At 36.3% G+C, this 23,256-nt stretch overlaps 1 protein-coding gene across 6 annotated transcripts; it reads right to left on the bottom strand.

Moving 5' to 3' along the window:
- Positions 1–710: 710 nt before the first annotated feature.
- Positions 711–23,226, bottom strand: cunh18orf63 (chromosome unknown C18orf63 homolog). Of its 6 annotated transcripts, none has more exons than XM_077244109.1 (14): positions 22,918–23,226; positions 22,527–22,661; positions 21,152–21,230; positions 18,320–18,376; positions 14,794–14,905; positions 13,482–13,523; positions 12,347–12,423; positions 10,698–10,810; positions 10,316–10,415; positions 9,494–9,579; positions 7,637–7,820; positions 3,744–4,310; positions 2,286–2,369; positions 711–1,090 (listed from the first exon to the last, which is right to left on the bottom strand). In XM_077244109.1, exons 2-14 carry the CDS (start codon positions 22,658–22,660, stop codon positions 968–970), a joined length of 1,758 nt encoding a protein of 585 aa, XP_077100224.1. In that variant the 5' UTR covers position 22,661; positions 22,918–23,226; the 3' UTR covers positions 711–967. The 6 variants fall into 6 exon arrangements, with proteins under 6 accessions (XP_077100224.1, XP_077100227.1, XP_077100229.1 ...); XM_077244112.1 differs by having other exon boundaries at positions 10,316–10,412; positions 10,704–10,810; XM_077244114.1 differs by having other exon boundaries at positions 22,527–22,622.
- Between the last annotated feature and the right edge of the window lie 30 nt (positions 23,227–23,256).

Here is a 23,256-nt window from a genome sequence, read left to right as displayed (position 1 = left end):
AAGTGCATACTTGCTTCTGCATTGATCTCCTACTTACTGCAAAGCTTTTCAAGTCAGATGTGTATGGGTCATTAAGCTCTGTTAGTATAAAGGGCAGAAAAGACAAGAGTGATCTTGCTCTTTTAAGATAACGAAAGCAGCGCAATCTGGACCCTATCATTAGCCATCAAAGTGGATGTAGGCCTGATTTCCATCTCAGTCAAGAGTCCCTGACTCTATTCTGACTCTTCTTTGGAGTCATTGTTGAGGAAAGTCACCTTGCATGACTGTTTTCTGCAGTTACAGCATTCATGATTGCCGACTGAAAATCTGTTTGTTAGGAGTTTGGCAAGATCTCTGAGAAAACTAGTATCTCACATATGCCTCATTTAGATCTCATATGAGATGAGATTATAGAAAACTCCCAAAAAGATTTGCCAAAATTCTGAAGTCTGCAAACAAAATGAGTTTAATTCTAGCATTAAATTCCTCTGATCTGTTATCTTCATGAATTATATTGCTCTAAACTCATACTGTTTGTCAATAATCATCTCAATTGTGTCCAATTTTATTTCTAAATAATTTAGACCAATTTTAGAACAAAGACCTCTGGGTCTGATTAAAGTCAGAGCACAGAGTTAGAATAAATAATTGCACTAAATGTAATGGTAAGTTTGATTGTTGACACATGACCATCATGCTAACAAAAAATGACCACTATTACAAAGAAAGACTTGCATATTTTTTATTTATCTGCATCTCTCTCTCTCTCTCTCTCTCTCTAAACTCTAGAACCAGTTAAACAACAGATTTTAGCTTGCAAAGTCTTACTTGAAAAAAGGCAGTAGCCAAATGTGTTATGAACATAGTAAATCATGGCAATCGTATTGAACTTTCAGTGTCAACGGAGTTTATCAATGGAACAAATACTCAGTATGCAAGGTCTCTATAGTGTGCTTTTTTAGGCGAGTAACCCAATCCAACACACCTAAGTTTCATTCAGACATTGCATAACCTTTGACACAAGCATTTCTTTCTTATCCTTTGCGCTCACACTGATCCCTCGGCTCTTCAACCATGCCTGCAGAGTCACTGCTTTGACCTTTGAGAGCTGAAAACAGAAAAATATAAATAAACCTCTTAGTTACTGGGTTACAACTTTCACTTTAACTTTCATATACAGCTCTAGAACTGATTTATATTAAAACCGCAATAAATAACTAGACAGAATCTGCAGAATTGTTTCCGGTCTGCAATGTTCTTCTAAAACATGGATTTAAATATGGTACAAATATGCTAAACTGAGCAATAAGCATTAAGTATTATACACCTATCCAAAATATTTAAATTGATGAATGATTATTTTGAATGTACAATCAAAAGTTTGGGGCAAGTAAATCTTGTGTGAATCTAAGATTTGTTTATATTTCTGAAAAAGACGTTTCTTATGCTTATCAAGGCTACACTGTAAAATACAGTCAATAAAGTAAAAAAGGGTAATATCCAGATAAAAATTGCTGTTTTCTATTTTAGTACATTGTAAAATGCAATTTATTCCTGTGATCAAAGCTGAATTTTCAGCATCATTACTCCAGTCTTCAGTGTCACATGATCCTTCAGAAATCATTCTACTGTGATGATTTGCTGCACAAGAAACATTTCTGATTGTTAATAATGTTGAAAACAGTTGTGCTGTTTACATTTTTATGAAAACCCTGATACATTTTTTCAGGATTCATTGATGAATAGAGTAATAATGCACTCACTCTGATTAAATGTAATAATTTTTTTTTTTTTAATCCAAACTTTTGAACAAAGTGCATCTTGATGCAAACCTCTGCTAAGCGCTGTACACTTATTTTTGTTCATACTCTCCAAGGGCAGCCATCAAGCCATAACATGGAAGCAGAAATAGCAACAATACATATAATACAGATGAAAGATCTGTATGGGTTTTTATATGGCTTGCACCTGTTAGTAGCCTCCATCATAAAGAAAATATACAAGCTCATCCTCTCTCTCACTGACATTTAATCAAGACCATGAATACATGCCAGGCTTGTAATGGATCTCATTTATATTATAGGTGCCAATGAGCAGTCACTCAGCTGTTATTTAGCAAACTATTATGCCTTGCTAAGATGAAACAGTAACTACACCAACACTGAAACTAAATGACATATTGATTGAGTTTTGAAGATAATGAGATGTTATTTTGATTCTTATTTCTATACTAAATAATATATATGTGCAATTTAAAAATAAATAGAAGAAGATATTATAAGTACACTAATATGCCAAAGTACCTGATTGTTCGTCGCATACACTTCCACACACACATCCTGCACACTTTGTTTGGGCTTCTTCGGTTTTGACTCAAACTTGTCTCCCTGAAAGATGGTACAGGATCCATTAGAAGCACGTCTTTTTTACAACCCATATTTAATCATTCATGTAGGTTCATCAATTATTTTTGGAAAACTAAACCAGTTAATTTGCCTAGTCTTGCTAAATCTTTGCCCTCAATGGACTGTGTAAGATGTCCCATGAGAAATACAGCAACTTAGACACTAGATTTGTAAAAGTGTCTAAAAAAAAAAAGGCAATATTATGTCTTTTTACAAAGTCTTGATTTTGTTTTTGGCCTCTACTAGAATAGTTCTTCATGCTTGAAAGTCCAAAAAACACATTATTTTTCACATATTTGACATTGTTGCAGCACATTTCTTTCCAGTCTGTCAGTAACGCCTTGGGATGTGTTTCCCGTACAATGACGTAACTCACTGCTTAACTACCATAGTACGATGCAGCATTGAAGAAATCAACTAGCTAGTCACGACTATTTCCTGAAACCGCATTGTCAAACATTGGTCGTTCAACCACGTTGGTTAATAAAGTATGTGAGTAATAACTACTTTTAATGAATCAGTTTGAGATCTAATTAATGCTAGATGTTTTGAAATAAATTACGGACATGGCATCTGAGGACTATTTCTCATTTTTCTCGGTTATTTTTGCTTTTATTTCTGTTGTTACATAATAGAGCACCTTCGCACATTCGCACCCTTCAAAAACGACGCTTTAAATCTCTTGACAAACTAAAAGACGTAAATTACATTTGTATGTATTCTAAATAAAAGATATAGATTGCACTGAATGTCAGCTTGCTTATTTTGCTCAAGATACGGATTTATTGAGTCCGCATGTCATGCAAACTAGAAACTGCTTCTAACCGCAGGCCGAGAGCTGTCGTTCCAAACACATCTACTTTGTGATGCTGTTTGCGAAGGTTTCTTAGAGCAATGGTTTCATAAAACACAGACTTTGAACTGCTGATAATGACGGAACTTGTGACCATAGTTGGCTAACGATGCTTTCGGGAAATGCACCCCATAGTTCTTGTCTCTATATGAAGACCCTCTTTCTGAAAAGCACACTGTGCTCTGATTGGTCGGCTGGAGCAGTGTGTTGTGATTGGTCAAGCTCTTCGAGTGTGTTTCGGAAATGCCCCGCCCCTTAACATAACCGATAGTTTCAATGAAGGTGTTTCATGGAGTTCAGAAACAGTGACACTAATATAGAGAATAATTCCTGCTGGAGGGACTTTGTAACTTTGTAGAGCTTTTTCATGCTCAAACAGCAACATTGACGATTTAAAAAAGCATTATAGGTTCTCCTTTAGTCAAACAGCTTAGGAATGGAACAGGTATCATTCTGATTTACAGCACAAAAGAAACTGCTGTTTGGTTGCATTGCTTACTTACCCCTCTTTTGCTGGGGATCTCAGGCAAGGTTTGGGTCTGTGTCTGTACTAAAGGCAGGGGTGGGAGAATCCTATCGACTCTGTTGGTTTTTTCCTTACTCTTAAAAAATGGTAAAGACATCCGCCCAGGGGCTGGAGGCCCGGAGAACTGGTTAGAACGAGCTGGTGGTGTGAAAGACGATGACAGACAAGTTGGTGACAGAGGCTTGATGACTGCTTTTAGCTTCTGTTCTTTCACAAGGATCTCAGTCACGTTCATACGATGGGTGTATGATTTGTTTTTGAAGATTGGTACAAGCCTTGGTCTTGGAAGTGTAGACTGTGACTGGATGTGAGTAAAGTGAACATTTGTGGAAGAGGAAGAGGACAGAGTTGCCAAGTTGGAAGAAGTCCAGTCTTTGTGGTCAAGAGATCTAGGTCTCTCTTTCTTTTCAGTGTGTTTTCCAGTTGAGTCACACTGACTATTGTGGTTTTCCGCTGTGTCCCGTGGGCATCTGCTGGGAAGCTGGTTTAGTACAGCCCTGCTGCTGTTTTCTGTTGTCACGTTTACAGGTAGAGCCTCAGAGGACTAAAAATGTAAGGAAAGAAAAGTCTGTGAATGGGAAAATACTTCCAGAGAAAAGTTCCAGTGTAAATGCGCACATGATAAGCAGGTTAGATGCCATATTGAATTTAATACATATGAAAGGGAGGTGATGACGAATAGAGTATAAAGGTCCTAGATCATGTCATTTCTCAACTCACAACTCTTAAAGTCCCCCTTCAGTCAATAATTGTATCCCTAAAAAATCCTCTTTGATCACCAAAATGACATATTTAAATGTTTTTTTTTTCCTGTGAAAAAAATTGATTCATGCCTTAAAATAGCTTGAATGTAATTCTATCCCCTTGCTTCATTTAGTATACGCGTAAATATGAATATGCTAATAATCTCTTGAGACTTCACTGCTTCAGGGCGGTCATAGTTAATGAAAAAAACTAAAGCCAGCCGGCATGAACATGATTGGTTACAAGGTAGTTTGTGATGTCAGAAACACCAGTGATTTTAAACCGTGTTTTTGAGACTCAGCAATGGTGTTGACTTGTGCTTTAAGACAAACCATGTGCAAATTCATATTAAAAACACCACATATAAACAACATTAAAAGCTTGATTTTCACCACAGGGGGACTTTTAAACTATTTCATGGAGTTTTTGTCTACTGAAAAACATTTCGTCAGCTGAACAATCTCTATGCTGTTAAACAACAGTGCAATCTATTGAACACACTGTATTCTATTCCTCACAACCTCGTTTTCATCCAGTCAAAAATGATATATGGCGCTCCACTGACTAAGGTCTATGGTTGATTCTATGCTGTTAGAAACCACAAATGTCTAAAAATAAACTTTTAAAGGATAATTTACCCTAAAGTTAAATGTACCATTATTCTTTTATGAATTAGGTTTTTCGATTATGATCATCAGCACACCAGAATGAAAATTTCTTCAAAAAGGCCAATATGTAAAACTCGAGTTCAAAAGCTCTTTTTGATTATCAAGAGACACTGAGTCTCATTCTCTAACCATGTGTACAATTTTTTTTCATGAGAAGTTCCTCTGTGCATATAAATAAGAATAATCCACTTAATTAATAGTGAATGAGACCCATTGTCTATTGGGGAACACTGCAGCTGTGGTATCTTAAGCCAAAACATTAACTTAATAATATATATTATAACTGATAAATATAAATGTAACACATGTAATACATTTATTTTTATTGATATAATTTCTAGGCTATATCATCTCTAAACTCTATAAATCCTAAAAGTGTCTGTGTAAATGCAATTTTTAATGATCGGATGACATTAAATGCTTTATCATATTCTTTTTTAAATCATTATTTTTTCATTTTGCCTAAAAGAAACAATCCACTACAACTATTCTATTAATATTTCAATAATTTTCCATATCTATTTTTTGATGAAAATTATAAAATATGGTATTGCTCCAACATGGATTGCAACACTTGAATGACGCAAATACATCATGTTACATCATGGCAGACTAACCCTCCTCCAGATCTCTGAGACATGGAGAAACACTTTCTCGATAACAAAATCTGTAAGATTCCTCTTAGTCAAATGATTATTTGTGTTGAACAAGTAAGTTGATAATGATCCTGGAGCTAGAATGCTTTTTTGCATCCAACATGAATTAAACAGTCAGTTAATCATTGCTGCCTAATGTTGCCATTATCAATCATTATAGTCTATGAGATTAATGAAAGCTTCCTCTGCGCCAGACCTCCATCTGTACCAACACAGGGAACGGCACACATAGCGTTTCAAATCACGTTTTACAGCATTTGTCAAAGTTTAATAACATCAACCCTCAGCTCTGGCCAGTATAAATTAAACCTTAACCCATCTGGCTGACTGCTAGACTGTCCTCCATGCGCCAACAACAACTAAATGGAAGAAATGATCTAATGTAGTATCAGATATCGTTCTTACTGGAAAATCTTCCTTGTATTCTTTCAATTAAACGACAAGCGTCAATTATCCTACAAACTGAGAGATTGTTTTAGTAGGCAGAACTTACCACAACCAATTTGTCCATATAAACACTTCTCATATGTGTGTGAGGTAATTCGCTCCACTTTCACTGTGAGTTTAGGCAAGCTATTATATTTTGAGAAAATGTAAGATTTCATAACTCAACCACTAAACATGTGTTCTTTAATCAGATGTGTTTACAGTGTTTATGAAATTAAATACACAGAATTTTACATTTTAGCTATAGCTGACATCCACAAAATAAAACTGGGGTGCCAAATGGCGTTTTTTTCATAGTTAATGAGACTAAAGACGGGAAACTGTGAAAAAGAGGGGGAATGTGATCAGGAAATGACACAAGCCAGACCTGAGTTACTGACGCACTGTGGAGTATGTGCATCATCCTCCAGGCCACGTCTTTGAGAACATTTTTGTTGTTTGGTGGAGTGGATGATTCTGGTCTTGTTGAACGCTGCGATCATTTATAAGCATTGCATGTGCAGTGAAGTGTTTTGAGATGCTGTCGCATTTGATGCTTATCAGCGGTCTGTAACTGGCCAATATTTCTTTTAATTTATTCACCATTTTTAATCAACTTTTTACTAGATTCTACTTGCCACGTGACACATTAAAATCAGACCATAAAAGCTGCATGCATAAGAATTAGGAAAATGTGCAAAATCCTGTATAAAATAATTTTTTAATTAACTCCAAAAGTGGGGAAATGCATGTTTTAATGATCTGATGACATTAAAGGGTTTATTAAAAATTATAATAATAATTAGTAAAGTAAGTAATCTCGAAGTAATCTATTGAAGCTCCATTTATTTTTCAAACATTTTAAATATAAATCCTTTTATTATTCACCATATTTCATCACTTTTTAACTGATTTTTACAATTAACATCAGGCCATAAAAGCTGCAAGCATATTAAGATAATTTGCAAAATGCTATATACATTTTGTTTTTAGTTTTCGATGGAGAACGGCATGCCACACCACAAGACACGGCAGCTTCCTAAAAGTATTTAATGTCTACAAACCCTGTTTAAAATGGGATTTCTACTGTCTGCATAATCCACTTATTTTGCAACACGAATATTAAATCTGGATAACACATGCTTCTCAATGGCTTTGAACATCCATAAAGGAACACATCCAGTTGCATCTGTGTTACAGATGATCATAGCCATAACACATCAGACAATGTCAGATGTAATACTAAGCAGCAGAGAGCAGAACTTGATGTCAAATCCAATTGATTATTACTTTATATTTTTCAGCAGGAGTAAGCAGAAGTCCCTGAGTAATGGCATGTTTGTCAATGTTTATGGACACGTGTGTGTATGTAATACCTGCGTGACTGGCCTCTTCAGTTCATTGCTGTAGTAGCAAGGCTTGCAGGTGATCCAAGCTGAGAAGCCACACACACTCTCCAGTACAGCCTGCAGATCTGATGTGAAGCTTCCCAGCACCCCCTGCAGGTCCACTCTGGGAAAGCACTGTACTGGCTGAGTGCGTATACAGCACAGCGGATATCTGAGCAGGACGTCAAGGATACATATCTCTGACTGCCAAGATAGTGAGAGAGAAAAAAAAATCACAGCTTTCCAAAAGAAAAAAGCGGTTATAAATTAGATTGTAAAGCTACTATGCAAACGTGGCACTTTTAAAAATGCATTGTGTGTTTCTAGTCTTTAATTTGTCCCTGCAGTGTGTGATGTTATACAGACCTGATTCCATATCTGCACAAAACTAGTGTGAACTTGAGAACATGTTCAAGTGTGAACATGAGGCTTATGTAATATTAATATTGAGAAACGTGTTCAGGAATGAGTTAACTCATTGCAGATACTGGGATGAAACACAGATGAAGGCTGCTATACTCTTACCATTTCTTCAGTTTAGAGTATGTATACTGCGTACAGAATGAAGATTTTCTTTATGTACACAACCATTTAAATGTGTTTGTTCTTTTAATACTTTCATTCAGCAAAGATGCATTAAATTAATGTAAAATGACAGTAAAGATATTTAAATGATTACAAAAGAAATCAAATAAACGCTGTTGTTGTGTTCATTTTTTTTTCAAGGATCCTGAAAAAAAGTATAGCGATTTTCACAAACATATGAAGCAGCAGCACTTGAACTGTTTTCAACATTGATAATAATCATAAATGTTTCCCTAGCAGCAAATCAGCAAATTATAATGATTTCTGAAGGATCATGTGACACATGATGAACAGAAAACTGTAATTTTAAATTCAATATTTAAATTTCACAATATTACTGATTTAATCGCCTCCATTTTTGTTTAAATAAACGCAGCCTTGGTGAGGTATAAGAGATAAACCACTTGACTTTCCATTTATGAAGCAACCCGTTGGAATCATTTCTATTTTGATCATCCCTTTCTTGATTCATCATTTGATTTTGGCATCAGTCTTTACATAAAAAGTACGCCACTCACAGAATTAAACATGCAATGTTATGAGGTCACCTGACAACAATGTATTATACTAATGTTTGAAATGCTGCATAATGCAAACTGTTTCACATGTTGGCAGTGTTCGGTGTTCAGTACGACACAGTATGTGGTAAGCAGGATGCTAGTCCTGAACAAATTAGCTAAATCCTCAAGAGTTCAACCCAATTCATCATTACTACTTGCCAGGCTCATGTCCACTAGGTGTCATTGTCATGCTGCATGAATGTCAGTCTAAGCCAGACCTCTGTACTACTTTTCACATTCAATTTGTAATCCAGCAGTACACTGGCGGTAGAAAAAAGGGAATGATTTCTGAAGGATCAGGTGACACTGAAGACTGGAGTAATGATGCTGAAAATTCAGCTTTGATCACAGGAATAAATTACAGGTTACAATATATTCAAATAGAAAACAGTTTTTACTGTATCAAATGCATGACGCCTTGGTGAGCAGAAGAGACTTTTTTCAAAAACATAAAAAAAAAAAAATTCTTAATTATTTTTGACCACCAGTATGTGTCTGAAAAACATTTTCTGTTTCTAGCAACAATGCCTTTAAGTAATTTGTGATACTGTAAACAGAGCACCAGCATAAAATGACTATAAATTGGGGGTTTTGGGCAATTTTGTGCCATTTTACTGTAAGTAAATTTTACAAAAAACATGGATGAAATCAATACCTTATTAGACAATAAACTAGAGCACCTGCCTTTACTAAAGGATACGTGAAAGGCTTGTCACCTATTAGTTTAAAGTACACACTGCAGTAGATGACCTCCTCTTCACTCACTGAGGGCAGCTGATATCCATACTAAACCAAGAGAGACACAGTTAAAGAGAAATAGAAAAATAAGTGAATAGCAATGTTGGAGAGACAGTTACACAAAGACAGGAACATTAATACAGTTTAGTGACATTAAGTAATAGACAAACAATAAAACCTGCATCTAAATCTCTGTGTGAGAGTATATTTGTAAGCAAGCGAGCGCTTTCAAACTAAATATCTGGATGTGATTTGGGTTTGAACAGATGGTGTATATACACGATATAAATGAGCAATCGTGCATGTCTGTACATAAATACAAATGCTGTTTGATAAAGCCAAGCCTTACGAGTCTGTGATCAAAGGTTACACTGTGACTTCTAATCCAAACAGAAGTGGATCAGAGTGCTGAACACACACACACACACACACACACACACACACACACACACACACACACACACACACACACACACACATTAACAGAGTGGCATGACAACGCAGAACTTCCAGTCTTAGTAGTCTAGCAACAGTATGAGTAAATTTACTGTGTCAGACACTGAGACACCATTCACTGCGAAGCCACATTGTTTTATTGAGGTTCCGTACAGTGAATGAAACGCTATAATGATCTGTGAATCATTTGCTCTAATTTAATATTACAGTAACACTATTTTGAATTTATTATTGCATTATGATGCATTTGTTGGTTAACCAGAGCAATTACAATTACTATTGCTCATAAATATTAAACTTTGGAACAAAGTCTCAACACCATGTTTACCATGTAGTTCCAGTGCTTTTGAAGCTCCGTGTAAGATTGAAATGGGCTTTCCTGTGGAATCCTGCGACTGATGCTAATGATTTGGCCTTTCTTCAGACTGCTCACACACACACACTCACACACACACACACACACACACACACACACACACACACACACACACACACACACACACACACACACACACACACACACACACACACACACACACAGAGAGAGAACAATGCATGATAAGTATTGATTCATTGATTCATATATCAAACATGATTATGATTTCTTCCCTGCATGATGGCCGTGGAGCAACAGTACAGCTCTTGAAAGTAATTGTTATAAAAGAATAACAATGTGGTATGAAGCAGTCTAACAGAACATGCACACAAACACACACCTCGGCAGAACGTGGCACCAGTTATTTGGCATGACTGTGTGCAGCACAGCATTATCGGTTTGGAGGAAGCTTTTCACCACAGGAGCCGGAATGTCAAAATCATTTATCTGGCAGAAGACAGAAAAACAATTATTAATACCTCACACTTACACAAAAACAATATTGCAATCCAATAAAAGCTTTGGCTATTCTATGTCTTGCTATGAATAACCGGTCTCATTTATGTCAACTGGTTCCTTGCCACTGTCACTTTTGGCTTGCCTTGTTGGGGACGCTTAATATATTTAACAATATTATTAATCTGTCTGTACGGACACCATTATATGAGAACTGAACTGAGCTGGACGATGGCATCATTGTTTTCCCCAGAGCGGCTGTATAGATAAATTAACTCAATAACTTTTTACAACAAAAATGAACCATCAATGGACTATGACACTATTCTTATTCTAGATCTGCTATACAGCCGAAACAAACTTTGTTGCATTACTTTCCTGTTATCACTGTAACGCTGGTTTAAATCAATCTCTATTACAAAATATAAATAAGCGCTATATAAATAAAGGTGACTTGACTTGTATTACTTCATGAATATGTTATTAAAACGGCTATTTCTTAATAACTGATTTCGTAATCATTGATTTTATTCAAATATATGCTCTGTGTATCATAGTTGTCAATGCAGATATGTATTATCATATATTTTAAAATGAATTTATTTTTTATGAAAATACTTGTTACATATACAGTGCATTATTGAAGTTATTATCTGTTTGAATGAAACATCTTCATAAAAGCTTTACATATATGAATTATACTAAGGCCTGGTTTCACAGAGAGGGTTTAGATTAAGCCAGGATTAGGCCTTAGTTCATTTAGGACATTGAAGTAGATTTTATAAACATGCCTTAGAAAAACACTGATGTGCATCTTGAGACAAAACAATGGCGGTGACATATTATTAGATATGTCAGAGCGACTTGCTTTCAGTTAAAACAGCTCAAACATGCATTTTAACCCAAGACTAGATTAAGCCTTGCCTGTGAAACCAGGGGTAGATGTTTTATTTATATTTAATTTACTGTGGAAATGATCTTAAGTAATTTAAATTATATTTTGAACTAACTTTAGTGTATTCATTACATTTATGTATAAATCATTAAAAAAAGAATCCTTAAAATTAATTGTATGCCTATGTGTGTGTAATGTATGCACATATATATATATATATATATATATGATTAATTTCTATATTATATATTTATACACCTTATTTATATGCAAATGTATTAAATAATAGTACATTTAAAGTAATACTTATATAATCCTATAGTTGTAATAAATATAATCTTATAGTTGTTATAAACATACTCAAATCCCAAATAAATTCTGATCATAATGACTTCTCAAATATATATATATACAGTAATCCAAATCAACAGTAACAAACAATGAAGAGAAAAGCTTTTCCTTCTCCTGTCTACTCAGCACAATCAGGATGACGAAAGGTAGATAAGTGACTAAGGCATAGGGCATGAACTGAGGTAAAGGTAAAACGCTTGACAACGGCAGTAACTTGGTTCATAGGTTATAAGAGGCCAGACTGGGGATTGTGAACACAGGCTGCAGGATTGACTTCTCACCACAGCTGGGGCCAGTCTGACCGTGTTGGCTTCCACACTGACACACAGCTGAGTCTCAGTGATACTCAGCTCAAGCACTGTGAATGAATATACAAGAGTGCAGACATGAGCATGAGTCAGCGAGAGTGGAAAAACACTCGTCTGTGTCATCATCAGTTAATGAGTGAATTGTAAAAGGCATCTAGGATTTAGGGTAGGGTGTAACATGATATCAGCTAGCTTAAAACATGACTCAGACAGTGCTAATGATTCTGGGATAAGTGAAAGTAGCAGCATATATTATTCAGAAGTAGGCCAACAGTGACTACGTTTACATACACACACAAAATGTGATTCTGAGATGTAGGCAATACTGTGATTGAACTTTACCGTATGTGAACACAATATTTTGATCAAACTGATGCAATTAAACTCATAATCATAGTAACCATAATCAGAGTGATAATAATCAGGCATGTAAACACTCATCTATTTCACTCTGACTAAAGTGCGCATGTGCTTGTAACGTTCACGTATGGTTGTCATGCACTGATTCGTGAACATAGCAGAAAAGAAGACATCACATTTTTGGGGTGTTCATGTTGACAACGATGCACTACATGAATATAATGCAGTATATTGATGGTCGAAAACATCGAAATGAAGGCATTTAAGCGAGGCGAAAACATGCTATATGTCCATATTAATGTGTTTTGCATTTGAGTAAGTCGATTAAAACAGTGGCCAGTAACACGCCTGCAGTGTGTGAGTTCATCATTTATGCTGTGCATAGGTCTATGTGAATAATGGCGGTAAAAATAACCACAATTCTTAGAGAATAATCAGAATAATAAAAATTGTATGTGAACGGGAGTGAAAAGGTTTGCTTGTGTGTCATGTAAATATCTTACTGCAATTAAGTCCATACTCAGATTCCTGGAAATAGACACATTATTGGTGCACATGTAAACATAGTCAGTGAGACTCTGGGACAACAAAACAACACAAAAAGAAGTTTTCACTAATAGGAATACATTGAAGTGTTGTTCTAAGTACTCCATCATCTTAGTCACTCCCTGCCAGCAATCAAGAGAAATCAGTCTAACAATGTGAACAAAAATGTCAGTGTCTCGTGCTAAAGTATACAGCCGCCTACCAACTGCATTTAGTTTTCCAGAGTCACTGAGGAAATCCTTTCCTGGAAAAGAAGGAAAAAGTAAGTAATATTCTGATATGATGAAACAAACTGCATTGAGATTTCTGTGTAATTCATTAAAAGCCTTGTGATGGGGGAGTGTTGCAATCTGTTAACATCATTAAGAAGAATTTTTGATGAAGTGTGTTTTAAAACCCTCACATTTTCATAAAAAGAGATTTAATTATAGTAAATTCTCTCTGCTCAGCTTTAATAGAGAATGACAAAGACTGAGAGCCATGAATACAGCTTTAACTGTGCTCAAGGACAGTGCCACACACATTTTCAAGGAACGGCCTCCAACACAAGGTCATCAAACGGTCTGGTTATCTTATCATGTGCAGATTTTTAACTTCTACATCAAATATTTTATACCAACTCATTTTTGGCTCGGAACAAACGTGGTAACTGACTTAAGTCTTAACGCAGCAGACGACAGGACCATTGAGAACTAATAAACACTAGTAAATACAAAAAAAAACGCATGAACTGTCAAGTAGTGTACTTAACAATACCTTATATACCTTTAATTAGTAACTTTAATTATGCCGGCACAGTGATAATTCATGCCAACACTGCTGAACTCCAAACATTCAAGGATCTTAGCTCCTTTCTATTAGTTAAACTGCTCTGAACTGACCATTGCTGACCTTGAGCCAAGGCAATACAAATATTAGCTCAGTAAAGGAAACGAAGGGATGAGACTACATGAATTGCTCGTGCCTACACTAGAAAGAGGGTTCAGTTAAGATTACACAGCAGCTAAATCAGCCACAAAGTGAACTACAGGCATTTAAATATACTGTCCATGGGATATTAAAGTCCCTGTGTGGTGACAATCAAGCTTTTAATGTTGTTTATATGTCTATGTGGTGTTTTTAATATGCTTTAAGACAAATCATGTGTAAATTCATAAATCAACAGCATTGCTGAGTTATTTTCTCCTTAAACTGCAGTGAACCAAAGACAGTCTCAAAAACACGGTTAGAAATCGCTGGTGTTTCTGACGTCACAAACTACCTTGTAACCAATCAGATCAACGTGTGATCTTCAACCAGTGGATCTCTGAGCTTTGTGAGTGAGTGGAGGCGGGGCTCGTTTGCATATTAATATAACCGCGTATACTAAATGAGGCAAGGGTGTAGAGTTAGATTCAAGCTATTTTGAGGCATGAAAAAAAATGTATTTGAAAAAACGTTTAAATATGTAATTTTGGTGATCAAAGATGAGTTTAAAGGGATAAAATGATTGACTACAGGACTTCAATACTCACCTGCTATTAGGTATTGGCCAGCTTTGTTCCATTTAGGGGCCAGTTTAGCAGTCACTGAATAAGACAAACAGGTCTGCAGAATGGCAGGAAACACCCTTTGAGGAAGGTTGAGCTACAGGATGAAAAAAGACAGACTATTAGTAGCACAAAGGCTAGGTTCACACTGCAGGCAAAAGTGGACCAAGTCTGATGTTGTTGTTTTTTCCATGTCACTCAGACCAGTACTGATATATGTAACTGTTATACTGTAACCACATGAAATCTGGAAATCTTTTCATTCTTGCATATGTGGTCCAAACATTAAGATACTGGTCTGATGTTTTGCAAACGCAACATCAGTCTGAAGAGTCATATCAGAATTTACATTTACATCAGACTAGATTGTTATTCTTCACAATTCTGTGGAAATAAAAGGATTTTTTTCTTTAAAGAAATGTATTATTTTATTCAGCAAAGAGACAACAAAATTGATCAGACGTGACAGTATAGACATTGATAGGTTTATGTTCAGAATTAATGTTGTTCTTTTGAACTTTCTATTCATTAAAGAATAATCAGAAGTGTTTCTTGAGCAGCAAATCATCATATTAGCATGATTTCTGAAGGATCTACTGACACTTAAGACTGGAGTAATGATGCTGAAAATTCAGCTTTGATCACAGGAATAAATTACGGTTTACAACATATTCACATAGAAAACAGTATTTTAAAATTGTAATAATATTTCACATTATTACTGTTGCACTATTTTATATCAAATAAATGCAGCCTTGGTGAGCAGAAGAGACTTCTTTGAAAAACATTTAAAATATATAGTTGTGGTCAGAATGAATGGCACCCCTGGTAAAAATGATCAAAAATTGCTGTAAAAAATGAATCTGCATTGTTTATCCTTTTGATCTTTCATTCAAAAAATTTGCAAAAATCTAACCTTTCATTTAAGTAAAAGAATTGAAAGTGCGGGGGAAATCACATTTTGAAATACGTTGGCCACAAATATTGGCACCTTTTTATTAAATTCTTTTTGCAATCTCCTTTTTCCAAGAAAACCGGTCTTCTCCTATAATGCCTGATGAGTTTAGAGAACAACTGACAAGAGATCAGAGACCATTCCTCCATTCAGAATCTCTCCAGATCCTGCAGATTCCCAGATCCATGTTGGTGCTTCTCCTCTTCAGTTCAGCCCACTCATCAGGTCTGGGATGTTTGTTTTGGATCGTTGTCCTGATGGCAGGGTTTCACCGGACAATGGCCAGGAAAAAAAATGAAATGTCCGACAAAATTAAATCTCTCCGGTCAAATTGTCCGATTAAAATTGCCTAATAATCCCGCCCCCTAACACAATCTGAATTTGAGAATAAGCCTTAAATGTATAAAGCAAAAATACACCGACCTCTTGCTATGTTATAAAGGAACAGGCTCTACCGTTTGAAGTTATTAAACAACATCGCATGCTGCATTTCAAATAAAGCGCACGCCTAAACCGGCTGTAATATAGACCTAAACAACGAACGATAGAGTGAGACGTTTCAAATATGGCCAGGCCCAGGCAGACTAGCCTTAAAAGCTTTTTTTCAGAGGCCAGACGCGACGGACGATGGCGAATCAGGAACGCCTGAAGCCTCGGATGTCCAGAGCCAGACAGCTCCACCACCACCGGATGGTCATGTTTTTTTCTGTCTATCTGAAAGTTAGGCTAGTGGCGGCTTGAGGGTCGCTTCGTCCCTGGCGAATCAGAATTTGATACATGTTATTTTATCCAATCTGATTGGTTCTCGTCACCTGTCATTCAACTTTACGCTCTTGGGCCACTACTACGAGTGCACAAGCGACTTCAACAAAACTTTGCTAGGCTGATCACTTTCGTAGAGATAATGGCAGCAGGTAAACCAAATTTAACCCATCATTGATTTACAAAAAAACCTTTCACAAGGCGTTCACTGAAAAAAAAAAAAAAAGGGATAAAGGATCTCGGACCGGACCGGACCAACCCAATTTACAAATCCGGCAGCAGCCAGTGACAGAGGACGAGCTTCACCCGGAGCTTCACCTGCGCTTGTCATAAGAAACATGTCGGCACTGAAGTTTTGTGGACAATAACGGGGGTAAGAGACCTCAAACAGCTATCTGAAATTTATTTTCGCCTCGTCCCCCCAAAAATAATTATCACCAGCCGCCACTGCAAACATGGTGCATTCTATACGTCCTGATTATGTCATTTTTTAAGTTACATAGCCTGCCTCCATTTTTCCTCAACTTGACTAATTAAGAGGCGATATTTGACCGGCATATCATCAAAATGTCCGTAAAAAACGAAACCTCTGCCAGTCACTTTGACCGGCACCATTTTTTTCTAGCTGAAACTCTGCGTGATGGAAGATCCAACCACAGCCTATTATAAGATTTCTAGCAGAAGCTGTCAGGTTTTGATTTTTTTATCTGTTGGTATTTGCTAGAATCCATGATACCATGTATCTGAACAAGAAGTCCTGGACCTCCAGCAAAGAAAATAGCCCCACAACTTTAAAGATCCAGTGGTATATTTAACCGTGCGTATGGGGTCCTTGTTATCCCTGTTTGCACCAACACATCTGGTGGCTTTCCTGCCAAAAAGCTCTTTTTTAAGTTTCATCTGACCACAGAATCCGGTCCCTTTTGAAGATCCAGTCGTGTCTGACAACTGAATATGCTGGAGTTAGTTTTTGGACGAGCAAGGAGGATTTTTCTTGAGACCCTCCTAAACAACATGTGGGGATGTAGGGGTTGTCTGGTGTTTGTTTTATAGGCTTTCTGACCCCAAGACTCAAGTAATCTCTGCAATTCTCCATCTGTGATCCTTGGAGACTCTTTAGTGGATTGGAACTTATTGTTGCCCTGATGGTCAAAATGGTGATTTTCAATTCTTTAGCTATTTTCTTACAGCCACTTTCTATTTTGTGATGCTCAACAATCTTTTGATGCACATCAGAACTATATTCTTTGGTTTTACTCATTGTGATGGATGATTAAGGGGATTTGGCCTTCGTATTTCCTCATATTTAAACTCCTGTGAAACAAGAAGTCATTGCTGGACAATTTCATGTTACTAGTCACCCTAGTGTGCTAAAAAAATAAAAGGTAAATATTAATGGGTATATACTTCAGCGATATTTTACTTATAAAAAAATCTAGGGGTGCCAATAATTGTGGCCAACGTGTTTTGAAGTAAAACATTTATTTCATAATGTGATCCCCCTCCCCCCTTTTGAACGAAAGATCAAAAGGATAAACAATGATTTATTTTTAAAAGATTTACTTTTTACAGCCATTTTTGATCATATTCACCAGGGGTGCCTTTAATCTGACCACAACAATAAATGGTAGTAGTATATTCTGATGCAGTGGAAACACTGTTCGGGACAGACAAATAGTGTCAGTCTGGGATAAAGCTCAGACTGAACTCATGAAACAACATAAACATTTGAGATTTGTCTGGACAAACAAGACACAGACAGACATATTCTCAGAAACGTATTTTTTAACTAACCTGTAGACCATGTTTCTGTGCAAAGGCCTGGATGATGCCTCTCTTGTAAAATGTAATCTAAGACAAAGTGCAGGGGACGAATGGACAGTTAAACAAAAATGCCACGTTCATATACATCAGGACCAAAGCTAGAGATCATGGACTTAAAGATAGCACACAAAACTTCATTCAGACCTTCATTCAGTGGAGTTGAATTGCTACAAAGCATGTCATCTTTTCCCTTTTGGCTACACAAGTACAAATGCCATGGAAGTTACATAAGCACAACATAGTCAATTATTCACCACTGTACCCACTGAAGTCTGACAACACATTCACAACTTTTGTAAAATGTGCATCAGATTCAAATCAAAGCACTACTGAAGGGGTACCACGACATCTCGTAGCTGCTTTTAACACAGTGTGAAGTGCTGATTTAATTGGCCTTAGTTCAGGACAGGAAAGGAGATGACAGAGTGTGTGGAATGTGCCTCAAATATTTGGCTTCGCACGAGACATGCCTTAGCACGAGCTGTGCTGACACGCACACACACACACAGATGAGAAGTCACGCACATGCAACACCACAAACTTCACTGACAGGTGCACAATGCACGCAAGGTGATGCACGTATCACGAACACTGAGGAAAAATGAAGAGCAATATCACTTACTGACAGGGAAAGCAATATAAATCATAAATGTTTTGCCTGGCATGGAATTATTATGTTATGGGATTAATTCAAATCATCATTAAATATAATTACGTTACATTTTATTGAATACAAAGTTGCATTTTGTGAGCAAGAGCATTGGTTAATTTATCTATGCAAGTAGGCATACAATTGACACAATTCAAATTATGGTTATGCTAAGTGTACTAAACATTAAATATTTCTTCAGCCTTATTTCTGGATGCATACTGTACATCATGTGGAATGTCTGATATATTATTTTATGTCAAACAATTATGCATACATCAACCCAAATACACTAATCAGATTTTATTAGGGCAATGCTAATTTTCGTTTGATCTTAATAGGCCTACACTGCAAATGATCAGATTTCTGTTTTTGTTCATAATTTATCATCAGCAATTACAGAACATGTAACTTGTAAGAACTTTTCATTTACAAAAACATTTGTAACAAATGTCACATAAACCCAATATAATAAATATCACATCACTTTGAAAAACTCCAGATGGTTCTGTGATTGCTTTTATCTTTTCTTTGCGTAAAAATGAGTAATTCATTGTTTTCAGGCGCACCAGAGGGCAAAACAAGACTTTTCTCCATTGCCCGCCTGTCATTCTTACTAGGTTTGTACTGTTGTTGTAAGACTGTGATATAAAAAAACAAATTTAACATACACCTTATTAATGATGTATATGTACAGGCGAGCAGGTGAACCTGGAGTACAAATACAATGCACAGTTTCCACGTTGCGCGTTGCTATCGTATTCTGGGCTCAAGTGCATATAGTGTGCATCATTAATAAAGTTGAATTTGGTCTTTTAACACCACTGTTTTCTACAGCATTACAGTACATTAAGGCACTTAAGTTTTTCAGAATGTTCTGCTGTTTTTACTGTTTTAAAAACTGCAGCAGGTCCTGCATATGGATCACAAGTGTCCAAACTTGCATTTTTGTTCACATATTTTTATTTGTCTTTTATTTGGAAGGTGATCTAAATATTTGTGGCTGGAAACAGATGTAAAATTGACAGGCTTACACCGTGTCCTAACCAGACGCGATGCATTAAGATTCCAGCGACAAATAATTAGTCTGTCCACACTAGACGCGACATGCGTCAAAATCAATCAAAACTCACAGCCTATCAGAACAGCGTGTGGGCGGAGTCTCGCAGCAAGTGCAACAAAACCAGAGAATAATTTTGACGGCAATCGCAAGAAAATGTATAAGAAGGCTACATAATCAAATTCACAAATATTACACCATTTAAACATTATTAAAAATAACTTGTTTGTTCAGTTTAAACGTTCTTGTTTCCATTTGTTTAATTTCAAGATCTGAGGTGAATTAGCCTATCCATTGTTGCTTTTACAGCTACAAAGCTGGGAGCACTAAATGATATTCAAATTGATTTTTAAAAGCCTCCCGTGGACAGGTGTTGAAAATTAGCATGTGTGCTAAAACGCCCAAGCAAATGCATATGGTTCGTCCAATGTAATTGTAATGTCCATGTCAAATAAAATAATAACTAAAAAAATTAACTAAACTAAAGTCACATTGCATGCTTTTAACATTGAATAAAGCACATGTGCACTTGTGTTTCTTGTTTCAGCACGACGATCAGCCGCGGCTAGTTAGGACAAAAACTCTGATTAACATGGAAAAGATACCTTTCAAAAGTTTTATGGTTGTTTTGATGTTATGTCACGTGACTGAAAACTATGAATGGGAAAAATAGGTAGCAATTATTTGCTATATAGTTTTTTTATGCCAATCCATACAATACATTTAAATGAAACTAAATACATAGTTAAATCACTGCTTAAAAAGTAAACACTTTGGATCAATACTCTCACAAACAAATCCTTAAAATCAAAGTTTTAATTGATTTGCAAAATTATCAAGAATTAGGATACTACAAACATGCATGCATGTTATCTCGCTCTCCTGTATGATGTAATCGATTTCCTCAACTACAAAATGCAATTGAAACAAAAATTTGTATAGTGAATGAATAGTTATATCCATCCATTGTTTATAGAAGCTGCTTATCCTCTCTAGGGACTGTAGGCAAGTTATTTATACATATATTTTAGTTTAACGCTGATTGTAGATTATAATTGATATCACACACACACACACAATATATCATACTTACAGTCATTATAACAGTGATGCCCCCACAATGGCCTAACAGAGGTGAGGCAACAACGTCTGAATGTGAGAGAACAAGCTCCCTGAAAGAGAAGGAAACAATAAGACTTTTTTCATTTTGGTGGAAGCATGTAATATCTGTGATTAATGCAGTTCTGGTGAATTTGACACTTCCAAGGTCAAAATAATGAAATATAAAGCACTTCCAACATCCTAAGAAACAACCAGGGGTTTTGTTTGCCTGGTTTTCAAAAAGACAGAGTATGTCTTTAAAATCCAATACAGTTTGGAACTCTATGCAATTGAAGTTGTGATAATCTTTTCTATTGTGTATATCCAAGTGAAACTGCTTCTCAAACAAGAACAAATGTAGGGCGCAACTTGATTTTGTCTGTGGGAGTTGATCGGATGTTTGTGATTTACAATAGAGAGCCTAAGTCACCCTTCCGGTGGACCATGGGACCTTATTTCGGAAAATTATTGTATGGTAGTCAGTGGCGAGAGACAACAAATATTTGGATCCCGTTTGAATTGTGCCCTGAATTACACATATGATGTTTGTCAATTTAAGATACATTTTAAAGTCAAGAAAGTCACAGTTTGATGTAAAACTGTTGAGGTATAAGAGTGTGAAAATACGTAATTACAAAGACTACAAACCCAAAAGGCGCGCATGTGACGTCATACCTTTTCCCTCTAACTTTACTGAAGCTAACGTCTGTCATTCTTTCTATAGTCTACCGTTATAATCGTAACGTTACGCCGTCATGTCTGTGTGTTTTGTACCAGACTGCACACACACGAGCTTGGTGACGTACATAGTGCGAGACGAGAGATGTAGTTCATTGAGCGATTTTCACATAAAACTAAATGTTACTCTTGTTTTATGACAAAATGTGACTTTCTTGACTTTCATAATTATCTTTTAAATTGACAAACATCATATGTGTAATTCAGGGCACAGTTCAGAAGGAATAAAAAGATAAGTTTTACTACCATACATGTTTTTTGCGAAATAAGGTCCCATGAGCCGGAAGCGGAGGGGAGGGACTTAGGCTTTCTATTGGTGGATCTTATGTGAGTGACAGGTTGCCCCGCCCTCACGCCAGTAAACATGTCATCAGAGAAGAGATGTTGCTGCAAGAGGGAGGGGAAGCTATTTTGATTCAAGATTAACGAGGAACATGGATTTAAAAAATGATGTGCATGGAAAAATCATTTATATTTATTGCTTAATGTGCATTAAATCAAGTTAAAGATAATCTAATCAAGATTTTATAAATGTATGTGGAAAAACCTTGGTCTTAAAACCATGGTCATAAAATGACCACAATTCTACCAGTAACTCTTATTTTAAAACATAATATTTGCCTTTTCACCTGCAGGTTTTCAATTGTTTGTTTCTCAACTCCCCTTCATCGTAAATTTTCGGGAAGAACAGATTTACACAACATAAATTCCTCAGGTCCGGAACACTGAGGAAAAACAAAGACTGTGTCCCTCTTCCACTCATTCTGAAAGGGAAATCGTGAGGGTTAAATTGGCCAAACTAACACAGTCACTGATCTGTGACCAAAATTAGTTAATCAGAGACTATTTTGGTCCAAAGATGGAATGAAAAAAATACGCTCCCTGAGAAATTACCCTACCTCAAATGAGACAAAACTCCAATAAACAATTGATTTGAAGAGAAAGAAAGAAAGAAAGAAAGAAAGAAAGAAAGAAAGAAAGAAAGAAAGAAAGTAAGATAGAAAGAAAAGAACTTTTTACCTCAGTGGGGTTATATAAATATGTTGAGGTAAGTTAACAGTTAAAACGGCGCAAGCTTTTGGCGGCAAGAGGAGACACTAAAGGCTCGCGTGCCAGTGTTTTAAATGCACTCTTATCTGACAGAAAAATCTAAACGACATCAACAACAGGCGCCTGAAACAGCGTTAAGGGCAACCCACTTAAATTATCGTGAATAACGGACATCACTAGATTAACTTGATGGTGATAAACTGCAACGTTTCCGTATTGCGTGAGAACTGTGCTATCGTGAACTTTTGTGAACTTCAGCTGAGTTGCTTCGTGTCACGCCGAAACCTATGACCCAATGAGTTGATTGAC

Source organism: Siphateles boraxobius, unplaced genomic scaffold (genome assembly GCF_051911475.1).
Source record: "Siphateles boraxobius isolate OS27281-9 unplaced genomic scaffold, OSU_SipBor_1 26, whole genome shotgun sequence".
Taxonomy (NCBI): domain Eukaryota; kingdom Metazoa; phylum Chordata; class Actinopteri; order Cypriniformes; family Leuciscidae; genus Siphateles; species Siphateles boraxobius.
This window is presented reverse-complemented; position numbering and strand designations above follow the sequence as displayed.

What these genes read in the sequence shown, in the direction of transcription:
- cunh18orf63 (XM_077244109.1), bottom strand. Translation starts at nt 22,660, where the DNA reads ATGAGTGGAAGAGGGACACAGTCTTTGTTTTTCCTCAGTGTTCCGGAC. An exon ending in TGGAAAACTAAATGCAGTTG is followed by an intron (nt 12,424 to 13,481) that starts GTAGGCGGCTGT and finishes ATTCATTCACAG; the next exon opens with TGCTTGAGCTGAGTATCACT. An exon ending in TGAAGAGGCCAGTCACGCAG is followed by an intron (nt 4,311 to 7,636) that starts GTATTACATACA and finishes TTACATTTTTAG; the next exon opens with TCCTCTGAGGCTCTACCTGT.